At 37.6% G+C, this 11,990-nt stretch overlaps 2 protein-coding genes across 3 annotated transcripts; one reads left to right on the forward strand and one right to left on the reverse strand.

Annotated features, from left to right (window-relative positions):
• Positions 1-155: 155 nt before the first annotated feature.
• c1qtnf13 (C1q and TNF related 13) lies at positions 156-1,736 on the reverse strand. Of its 2 annotated transcripts, XM_059335923.1 has the most exons (2): positions 1,253-1,720; positions 156-1,186 (listed from the first exon to the last, which is right to left on the reverse strand). In XM_059335923.1, the coding sequence occupies exons 1-2, from the start codon at positions 1,701-1,703 to the stop codon at positions 672-674; spliced, it is 966 nt and encodes a 321-aa protein (XP_059191906.1). In that variant the 5' UTR covers positions 1,704-1,720; the 3' UTR covers positions 156-671. The 2 variants fall into 2 exon arrangements, with proteins under 2 accessions (XP_059191906.1, XP_059191907.1); XM_059335924.1 differs by having other exon boundaries at positions 156-1,736.
• Positions 1,737-5,401: 3,665 nt separating this feature from the next.
• On the forward strand, positions 5,402-11,923 carry ube2na (ubiquitin-conjugating enzyme E2Na). Its single transcript, XM_059335511.1, has 4 exons — positions 5,402-5,527; positions 9,053-9,299; positions 9,675-9,815; positions 10,640-11,923. The coding sequence occupies exons 1-4, from the start codon at positions 5,498-5,500 to the stop codon at positions 10,684-10,686; spliced, it is 465 nt and encodes a 154-aa protein (XP_059191494.1). The 5' UTR covers positions 5,402-5,497; the 3' UTR covers positions 10,687-11,923.
• The last annotated feature ends 67 nt before the right edge of the window (positions 11,924-11,990 follow it).

An 11,990-nucleotide genomic window follows, 5' to 3' on the forward strand; every position in this document is an offset into this window, starting at 1 on the left:
TCATTTCTACTCAATGCAATGGACTGTTTTATTAGCATTAGACTTGGAAGACACAAGACCTTTAGAAAGAATTTATTTAGTTTCCTGAAATGCACATAAACATCAAAACAGGTTCAGATATATCTACAATATTAAAGTTGCATAACATGACTATCACCTCTCACATGACCATGATGTATCTCTAAATCCCATTTTTACAGTAAGAAGATTTTGATAAACTATACATCATTTACATAATATTCCTTGCAGTACAACAATCATTTTTACAAGTAAAAAATTGCTTTTCAAAAACATCTAAATACAAATCATTTTAATAGTAAGTATATCTATGAACCGAAACCAATGTATTTATTTATTACTTAATTAACATTAATTAACATTTTTTCTGTTTGTGATGTCTTACAGCTAATTGCATTTATACAAGTTAAAAAAATAACCATGTTGCATGCTGGTTAGTGTCCATAATTGTAGTATAGCACCATCTTGTGGAATAATTTGTCAACACAAATTGTCCCTGGAGTTACATTATTTACTGTAAAGAAAATAAACAAAAAGCAAACAAGGCAGTAAAGTAGTTGCACTATTTTGACAACACAGTATTTTTCTGCTCCACCAACATTAAAATGATCTACATATTTCTACAAAAGCATCAGATTGTGTTATGAAGATCTTTAGAGTTGAGTCCTGTCCTGGGTGGTGGGAAGTGTTGGAGTTTCTGCTTCAGGATAAACCAGGAAGCCAGAAAAGGTGGTGTACCTCCCCTGGTTGCTGTAGACAGCATATCGCTCATCCTGCTGACTGTACAGCCACACGCTGTCGCCACGGCGGAGAGACAGCAGCAAGCTCTGACTTTGCATCTCCCTTCTCTTCGACGTGTCCTCATCAAACACCATGGCCTGCACCTCGCCCTTCCCCGTCATCAGCTTCACAGAAACAGCCTTACGAGGGTGTTTCCCTACAGTGAAGGCGAAGAAGTAGGCGCCTGGGAAGTGGCAGGTGAACATGCCTGAAGTTTTGTTGTAATGCCCCCCGATGTTGACATATTCCACATCAAAGGTCAGAGGTGGCTTGTCCTGCTGCCTGACACTCTGGCCCATGAGTGTGGAGGTCCGTGCCACGGAGAAGGCAGACTGCGGCTGCTCTGACGCCTGACCTCTGGCTAAGGGGTCAGTCTGAGGGGGGCAGTGTGGGTAGGACAGCCCTGATGGGGTCAGGTGGTTGCTGATGTAGCCGGTTGGGGAGATGTCAGGATAGACGAGGTAACCAGAGAAGGTGATGTAAGGGCCAGCATTGCTGTACAAAGCATACTGAGGACTCTGCTGTAAAAGCAGCCACACTGTGTCCATTTCCTTCAAACTGATCATCACGCTTTGGCTTTGAACTTTCCTCCCTTTCTTGCGGTAGTCATCATACGCTATGGCCTGCACCTCCTCTCCATTCTTCACCAGTATCACAGAAAGCATTTTCTTTGGAAATTTCCCCACAGAGTAAGAGAAGTAGTACGCCCCAGGGACGCGGCAGCGGAAGCGACCGGTATCTGGATTGAAATCACTTCCAACGTTGACCATGAGCCTGTTGAAGGTCACGGCATTCTGCTTGCCTCCCACCACACTGTTGGTTCGTGTGGCAGAGAAGGCGGAGCGGAGACTTGCAGTCATTGGAGGGGCATGGAGGGGTGAAGCTGGTTCAAAGCAGGCGATCATGATGAATACACACGCCAGGTAGCAATGTGTGCTCCACTGAGCTGAAATAAAAAATACATAAAGAGAAATTACATTTAAAGATGACAAACATAAGTCACTGAAAGTATTGAGTTAATGATTTGAGATGTTTTTGATGTATGAAAAATTCCATAATTAGGAGGACTTGCAACAACAACATTATCTTGAGTGACTGGGTCATGGTTTCTGGAAAGAGACATTGCTGTAGAGTTTTTCAAATGGGCAACTCACACCAAAACTATGTAAACTGATTAATAGCACAAAAGTTAAGAAGAAAATTATGTATTATGAATATTTAAATAACATTTATTCACTTTCTTGCAGAGTTAGATAAGAGGATTGGTATCACTATCACATTTGTACATTAAGTAAAAAACTAAAGCCAGCCGATATCAGTTTAGCTTAGCACAAAGACTGGAAACAGGTCAAACCAGCTAGTCTGGTTCTGTCCAATGGCAGGTTTGGACATATTTGCTGACATCTGAAGTGTTAAAATAAGGTTCTAATTTGTGTTGAAAGGCAGATTTTGTCACTGTTGGACAGAGCTTGCCATCTGTTTACCCTTCCCACAGTAATGCTAAAATAGGCTAACTAGCTGCTGGTGTAGCTTCGTATTTATTGACTTGAGTGATGTCAATCTTCTCTTCTAACTCTCTGTCAGAGAGCTAATGATAGGAGCTTTTTGCTTGGAACAGGGGTTCCAATTTAGGGAGTCAGCATATCATTGAGGCTCACATAGGAAAAATGCAGTTGCAAGTTGTCCACTGAAATCACTAACTTTATCTAATGCAACCAGTTGCTTTCTATAAATAGTCATTCCTAACTTGACAGATGTTTGTCAGATGGAGGCAGTCTGATGCAGTAGCCATGTCATTTATTGAGTGTAAGATACTGAAATTGAAAAAACTGAAATGGACAGCAGAAGATTAAAATATAGGGTAAAAACAGAAATATGTTTATTGTCTCTGCCTTTTCTATAATTTATTTTCTTGTGAAATACTATATTTTAATATATCTCAGACCTCGAAAAATAATAATAATGAAACAAGTGGAAAAGAAAAAAAGCATTGCTTCACTGACCTGCTCACAACTATTGAGCAACTGTTATGAGTTGTAAGTACTGCTTTAATATTAAAGTAAAATACATGTCTTTTAGTTTGAGTCTTGTGTAACCGACATAAGCTTAAGCCGTTATATAAAATATTCCGAGTTGATAAGGAAGTGTGTCTAAGCCCTGTCCAGATAGATCTTGCCAGTCAAATCAGGCACTCTGTGGGAGCAGCAGCCCCTGTAATGTGGCTGATATTGTCTGTTCTCTCTGTGCACTGAGAGAAGGGACTTGATTAGGTGCTGGTTCATCTGTTCCTGTGTATGTGGAACAATGGAAAAGTTTTTGGATGATTGGTGAGGTGGGGCAGTGCAGAATGCTGAAAGGTACCACTTGGATGAGTTGTAAAAATCGGTTACTAGAATTATTATTATGTGAAACTTTTTGCGAAGATTGGAGCTTTTTGAATACTACATACTTCTAGTAGACTAAAAAAAGTTTGTCCATATTATGAACATTTACATTTTCTGAAATTCTGCTATCTTAACTTCACCTACATTGGAGAGCATGCCATAGTTAGATTCAGATAGAAAATGTTCATCTATTTGGAACTAAATTAATATTATTACTGTGATACTTCATAATGTTTGCATAAAAACATATCAATGCAATATACAAGTTTGGACAGGTCTGAAAAATGCCATTATCACTTCTAAATGAGCAGAAACCTTGCACCTGTAAGGCAACAAACATAAGTAGTAATTGTAGGCTCATTTTACACCTGACTGTTTCCTCTGCTGCCTGTAATATACATATTTTACAAAACACTAATGATGGATATTTATCCTTTAACTGTGGTGGAAAGCCAAAATCAGTGTCAGGAAATGAGTGAGATGGCAAAAAAAGGAGCTTTATAGGAGTAAGATACTCTCACTTTCAGTTTGAAATAAACTTTTCAAAATAGCTTTTCAAAACAATCTGTGCTGCAATGTCATGTATTATTGTTTTTTGTGCAGCAATAATGTCAAATAAAGCCTGAATAAAATGAATTATAGGAGAGATCACCTAATTATGACATTAAAATGTATCCATAGACTAAAAGTATTTACTATATTCCTGTCGAGAATAAACGATCATACAAACATTTCTAATTCCATTATTACTTTATGCTTTAAAAAGTAACCAATAGAAAGGTTAAACTCACTTGTTGGGCTATGTTGGGACACAAGCTGCATACTGGACTTCTTAGACATCTTTTAAAATAAAGTTCCTCTTAGTTTGCTGCAATGCTAATGCCCATGTAACAGGCCTGACACCCAAAGGGGCAAAGCCTCTGTCCATACAGATATGTCAGGAGGAGGAGCTCCAAGCCCCCTCCAATCTACAGCTCCCATTCAGGCTGCACTGAAAACAAAGTGAAATTACAGCTGCACCATAGAGCCTTATTGGCCCATGCACATGTTAAATCTAATTCCTGCATTGTTTTGTCTAAGGAAGACGCAGTAGCTGTGGGACACAAAGTTTTCTCTGAACTAAAACATTAAAAAGTCCTATGTGTATTTGTTAGTGATAATAAGTAATATAATAATCTATATTACAACATAGGTACATTTTACTGATAAAGCTTTTGTTTTAAATAAGCTTTTTACTTATTGTGGATTATTTTAGACTGTGGAATATCTATTTGTACTTTACTTCATAATATCTGTAAAAAAAAGAAAGAAAAAATACAAGTTACACATCAGATCATCATATAAAAACCTCATAATATATTTCAGTAGCTATATAATATGTAATATAGTCAGTAATGTATTTCTTTAGAAATTGGAATGTTAGGCAAATGTATATTCTCAAAAAATATTTATCTGACTTTGTAGTAAATCATTTGTCCTTAAATTGATTTCCAATATATATCACCATAGTGAATATTCTAATTGGGATTACGGTGAGGAACTGCAGAACTGTGGAGCATAATCTGATGCATCTGATGCATCTCTTCCTCCTTGACGCTGGCCACCTATGGTAAAATCACCTACATCCTCGGTTGATCATGTGATTTTACCCCTTTAAGATCATCACTTCTTTGACAATTTGCCACATTCATAGGCATCAGATAATAACCCAGCAAAGAAGAGCTAGAGGGAGATTGTTTAGTTTATCAATGTTTTATTGTTGACACTAATATTGGTAACACTTTACTCTAAGGTGTCTACATAAGAGTGACATGAGCATGTCATAAACATGACATGGGATGTGTCATGAACATTAATGACGCTTTTAAGTAACATTAATGCTCATGATACTTGTCATGTTTCTGACAAGCTTGTGTGACTCTTATGTAGAAACCTTGAAAATTAAGTGTAACCATATCTTGCTTAAGTCACAAAGGCATGTTCAAAAAATTGCCTAAGTCATTTATTTCTCTTAAGTTACATAATTTACACACAGCGTTATTACTATGCCAATTATAGCCATCCTTTGTTACATCCTTTTTGAGTGAAATGATCAATAAATGTCATATGTTACACTTTTGGTTACCTCTTTTGTGTTTTCTGCAAAACTTGAAAAAAAAATGAGTTATTGATAATATGACGATATTGATAATAGAAAACATGTTCACGCTGCTCCATCCACGGTCATGACGCAGAGAACCCGGAAGAGTGTTTGCTGTCAATGCCAACGACAGAGAGGAAGCACTGAGAGCTAAAAACCCCGCATTTAAGACAAGATGACAGGACTGCCCCGCAGGATCTTAAAGGTAATTATTCCACACTTTCAACAGCAGCATTTGTCACTTTTCTATCATGGCCAAAACTCTACATACACAGTCTAAACTCCCGATACTCTGCTGATGAACAGATTCGTGTGCTAACGTTAGCATCTAGCCCGCTAACGTTAGTTTGCTAAAGTAACTTCCGTTTCATTCCCAGATACACCGAGACACTGTGGGTTAAAAATACAGCCACCGTTTGGGAAAATGGCGGATTAATGAGCCATATGCCGGCATTTTTTCATTCTAAATATACTTTTAAAGCACAACAGTGTAGTTGCTACTGAGCAGGTTGTGGTGCTGACTGAATGGCATGCTAACACGGCTAACGATGCTAACTCCGGCTAGTTAGCTTTTTTGTGTTAGAATGATAAAAAAAACAACAACCCAGGCACAATTTAAAGCTAACCTGGAATCCAGATACTCTCAGTATTATACCTTTAATTCAATCAGGCATTGATTTAGCCAAGATGGGATGTTTGCCTCTTGTAGTCATTTAATTTTATACGGTTTCGCCTTTTCATTTAAGTTCGTGAAGTACTTAGGTTTGTAATTATCGTTAGCTAGCTAGGACTTAATGGTTAGAACCATATCTGAGCCATGCCTGTGGTAACGTAGTATTTCCAGAACATGGTAGTATGGATGAAACGTTTGCTAATTTGATCAGAAATACTGACTCTGGGGCAGTATCATCAAGTGATTATGGTGATCTCAAAGAGGGTTTGCGCAGCATGCTAAAGGTTGCATCCCCTGTGTTGTCACAGTCAATCTCTTGCTTTAAACCTCTGAAGTCCAGGAGATTTTGGTTCAAATTTGTCAACTTCCTATGAATTCGTTTCTGACTCTGTTTAGCATCTTGCAGTCTGTCCTTACGTCACATGCATGGCTCCTTTTTCTCGACACAAACTTGACAATCAGTCAGATTTTTCATTTTATTTTAATATAGCAGCTCTTAAGTATAAAGCTGCCAGTAACCCAAAATACAACAAAAGACACGTTTATATGGAAATGTACCTTTTAAACACACAAAAACAGAAGAAAAAATCATAAATAATAAAATTACAAAAAAATCTATTTGCATGTAAATTAAAAATAGTAATAGTTTTCATTGTAGAAAGAAAATTCACATTTTAAAAATGGTCTAGAAACATAAATGTCACACTGAAAGTTCCTATTATTGCACTTTCAATTGGTTTTCTCAGATTGTCTACATATGATATATAAATAAAGTTACTACTCTAAATAAAACATGTGCATTTTCAATAAATAAATGGACTCCTGAATGAAAACCCATAATGACAGTACTAAAAGGCTTATGCCGTGAGTACATTTCTCTATTTTGACTTATACTCGGTGAACTGGTATGTTCTCAAGTACTAATACATACTACACAATACTCTCAAATGTCCGTGTTTTTATTATTATTTTTTACTTCTGTCATGTTATTTTAGTGAGCAGTGACTACATGGACAGAAGCTCTGATTTGTGTTGTTGGTAAATCTTACTGTGTTACAGTTAGGATTGCAGATTAGGGCTCCCCATTTTTTGAAAAAATATCTAAATCCGATTAGTTTTGACTATTATTGAAATAGCTTTATGATTCAAGATATTAGATATTATTACCATTTTCACTGTTATATTAAAATATATTTAACAATATATTAAAATGACCATCGTCATCTATATAATTTTGACTTATTCTTCTCTTTTCATTAGTTACTAATACAAATATTTTTTAAATATATATGTAAAATGTGAAAAACCTTCCCAAATACATGTATTAATACTGCTTCCACTGTCTGACCAGCAGCCACAAATCCCCAAATATGTAATTTATAATATTATGAGGCATAAAGGAAGCTCCCTTTCTCTTTGGGAAATCATTTCAGCATGCTCTCTATAATTTCGTGTAATTGCAAATAACATTAATTCATAACATTGATTAATTCAGAGTATTTGTGTATATAAAGCATGTTCACTAGAATTGCAGCGTATGATTTGTAAAGGTAAGTGCAGAGCCTATTTTATTAAACATGAATGCTGTTTAAGAGGGTTGCACAGGTGGGCGAGTAAGCAGACCACAGAGTGGTGGGAAAAGGTGGAAGGGCTGGGAACAGTACTTAGCAGACCGAGCCCTTGAGCCCTCAGAGCGTGTGACTGGGACTGGGAGCCCCTCTCCCGTCTGTGTTTTTACTGCATGGTTTTGTCTGTGGGTTATCTGAAACATTTCAGGAATCTCACTCCCAGCTGCATTCAGGAAAAGAGTGTCAAAACAAGGGTGCTGGCTGTTGTCTAGCTTTATCTGATTCTATTTTCTAACCATATTTGTTATGCTGTTATTTATTTATTGTTAGGTTGCTGTCGTGTGTGATGCGTCTATTACACAATGCTGCATTCAGGCACATTAGGATACTAGGTTTTAAGATTAGGGTAAAATCAAAGGGCCTCATATAGCAGGATAATTTTGCTGCAGTTAGTGAGTATAGTGCAGACTTCACAACACTGCAGTTTGACGTGCTTGTATCTAGTGAATGTAGTGAAGTGCTTGAATGTAGTTTTCTCGTCAAAGGCATCTATCACAAGTGTCACTCATGCATACTACCAGAGATATGAGATAGCTGCTCCTCTTTCACATTAAAGGTGTGTTTCTGTAGGTCACTTGGCTGTCACTATGAGCTGGGAGAAGCCTTGCTGCAGTGGCTGATGGGAATGAAAGTAATGGTCTCCTGTGGTGCGGTGGCTGAGTCAGTGTCACCTCTAAAAGACAGTTACATAGTGCACGGAGAGTCTTCAGAATCACAGCACTAAGCCACTACTGCAGTCAGAGCTGCCCTCCCCTCTGTTTTAAAGGAGAACAGCCAAGCAGACCACAGTCCACCTCCTGCCTACCATCTCTGTTCTGAGAATAAAAAAGTGACTCACAACTTTTTTTGCAGCACTCAGCTGTGGGTAAGGGCTATTTTTTAAATATTGCTGCACAATATAGTTTTTTCAGTTTTTTTTTAATCATTGGATCGGCCAATGCTATTGTCACTCATAATCGACAGTCATGGGCCACCGAGCCCAACATTGTGATTTTAAAGCCGCGTCTTAGTCAACATGCATACAATAAATATAAAAACTATAAAAATAGCTGGTCGTATTCAATATTGTGGCGATATTCAGCAGTGTTATTTTCGTCATAGTATGTGCTGTCTGCCCTGTATTGCTTATCACAGGTGTAGATGTCTATAAATCACAGCTTTTTTTGTTGGGGTAATAATTTATCACGAAGAATAAATCTACATCTGCAGTCACTGAAGGTGAATGCCCCTGTAACTCATTGCTTGTCTTGTGTGGTACTATTGTTACTATTTTAAAATTAAATTAAATTAATACAAAAAATATATAGTTCAAAAGCATTTCTCCATCAATATCCGCAATGACGTTGGATTGTGTTGTGCAAAGTGAAAACACTTTGTGGCACTGGCATGCACAACATTAAGTTAATTTATCTTTCTTTTTCTGTACCAGGAAACTCAACGTTTGATTGCAGAGCCTGTCCCAGGCATCAAGGCGGAGCCAGATGAAGGCAATGCCCGCTACTTTCATGTGGTCATTGCTGGACCTCAGGACTCTCCTTTCGAGGGGGGCACTTTTAAACTTGAGCTCTTTTTACCAGAAGAATATCCCATGGCAGCTCCTAAAGTACGCTTCATGACCAAAATATATCATCCCAATGTAGACAAGTTGGGGAGAATATGTCTAGACATTTTGAAAGGTATGTCAATTCTCTACAATGTCACAGTTGTACTTGGTACTTTACCTTAAAGGACGTGTTTTCAACCAGCAGAAAATGTGTCTTTTCTGTGTTCTGTCTTTGTTCTGTTGAGTCAGGTTTGTTACTGTAGGAAAGCCTGTATGGATTCTGTCCTCTGAAGCTTGGCATGTGAATGAAGTGAGGGATTTGCCAATTTTATCTTGCTCAAAAGATCAAAGGCCTCTTAGTTACAATTGTGACCCCTAACTGGAGCTTTGTGCCACTACTATGGCATATCAGCACTTCTCTTCATTGTCCCTTCATCTTAAAACACTATTGTCCATCTGCTTCTTTTTGTCTCAATTTCTGTCATATTAATCCCTCTGCTCTTTTTAGATAAATGGTCACCAGCTCTGCAGATTCGCACAGTGCTGCTATCAATCCAAGCATTACTAAGTGCACCCAACCCTGATGATCCCCTTGCAAATGACGTTGCAGAGAAGTGGAAGTCCAATGAAGCTGAAGCCATAGAAACCGGTGAGAGCTATGATCTGGAGAGTTTATTACACTTCTTCCAGCTCTCACTTAGTGCTCAGTTTTCTCTCCTTCATTTGGATTATGGAAATATCCAGAATAAGTACACATATGCATACAAAAACAAAATATGATGTACGATTTGCTTTGCGTTTTACTGTATTACGTTTCTCAGAGATCCTGACCAGAATTATTTATATTATACTCTCACTTTATACTATATGTCTCAGTTACTGCAGTGTGGTGAAACTACAATATTCTTTCATTGTGTAACTTACTATAAAAACTATAGTCAAAAGATTATTTAGAACATAAACATTTGCTTCTGTTGTCTCTCTTTGTGTCCCAGCTGTTAGAATATGATGCAATTTTTGAATAAGAAAAGCAATTAAAAAAGAAAAATGACTTCATGTGTACACACGCTGCCCTATGCTCCCTGGGACATATGAAAATGAGAGTAGACAAAGAAAACAACTTGTGAAATTCCACACCAAGCTTTGATGCTCACAGTACTACTGAGTGATAATGGTCAAGGCCGAGCTTAAGTGCAATCCACATTTTTATGTATTACAGTATATTAAGAGTAGCGTAGCTTCTTGGGGGAATAGAAATATTTATGGTGGATGTGTGCAGAGCAGAGAAAGCAGTAAAGTTGTCAAGTGGCAGTTAATGGTGGCTTTGCTATCTCACTTCCACATAAAACTGCAGAGTTGACCATAGATAACAGAACATAATTATTGTGAAACTTGCATGATGCCACTAGTTTTTTATGCTATGTCTTACGTGACTCACGTTATGTTCTTTTTTGTTTTGTTTTTACTTTGCAGCCAAGACATGGACCAAGCTTTACGCTGGAACCAAAAATGAAGTGTAGAGCAGCCCAACAAGAGGAAATCAAATGCGATTACAACTCCCCATGTTCTGCCTTTATTCACATTTAAAGGACACAGTCTTAAATATATATATACAAACATATATATATATATATATATATTATAAAAATAAACGTGAATATATTGTAAAGGAAAAAACAACTGCTGACAATTGGTGATTTACATGCACACTAGTAATGAAATGACTCGTCTTTGTCCTTACTCACTGCTGTTCAAATGCATGGGCAGAGGTTTTAGATCTACTCACCTGGCTTTCTTTGTCCATTGATTGATTTTGGGAAGCTTTTGCCAACTGCTGCTTTAATAAGCACATTTAAGGTGGGGGGGAGGGGTCCTATGTCCAACTGTTTTGGGGATTTTGGGGGGTCCTATAGCAGTGGAATGGGTTGGGGGAGAGGGTGGCTAGATGTGGTCAATATTGTATACTTTTTACATTTCTTTTAACTTTGTTTTCTCGTGTCGCTGTTTTGGTTATTAAAAGCAGCTAACTACTTCTAGCTCATTGTATGTAGACATTCACCTGGAGGCTGACCAGAATTTCGTGTTTTGTAGATGACCCAGCAGGATGCATTAACTATCATAGCCCAGCTTCTTTAAGTATCATCTGGCTGCATTCAATACAAAATAATATGACTAAAAATAAAACTGAGCCTGTCACTGTCACATTAACTTTTTCAAACACTGTGTAAACTGTTGGCTTGTGGATGGCGTTGGAGTGTGTGGAAGGTTGGGTGGACATCGTGGACCTTTCCTTAGTTTTAGCACATATGTTTTATGACCATACTCAGTCTTTCATATGTGAATCTTTCTTGCTATTGCCATACTAACTACTCTGCTTTTCCCATGAATGTCATCACAGTCTAATGCTACAAGACTCAGTGGTTTACTTCTTCCAACGGCATTTATTTCAAAAAGCAGTAGCTACATTTGAGCTGTCAGTTGTTTGATGGTGAAAGTGGTCATGGATCACGTGGTGTGGGGTGTTGAGGGACTGATCTGTATGAGAAGAGATGCTGGGTTGTTACAGGATCAAATGAAGGCTTTGAACTCAACTGTCATGATTGGTGTTTGACTGAAAAGTCTGTATTCAATTCACTGTTTGTAAATTCATTCTTTCTATTAATCTGGGGAGGGAATGTTTTCCTGCTCTCAGAATGCTATGAAACAGTCCACCTGCATACTTTTATGTTCTGTAAATAAAATCTGTTGATTAATAAATAGTTGTCTTGGTGTAATTCTCAATGGGCCACGTACATTTTTAGGTTTGAAAACTGCATTTATTTTG

Source organism: Centropristis striata, chromosome 6 (genome assembly GCF_030273125.1).
Source record: "Centropristis striata isolate RG_2023a ecotype Rhode Island chromosome 6, C.striata_1.0, whole genome shotgun sequence".
In the NCBI taxonomy this organism is placed as follows: Eukaryota; Metazoa; Chordata; class Actinopteri; order Perciformes; family Serranidae; genus Centropristis; species Centropristis striata.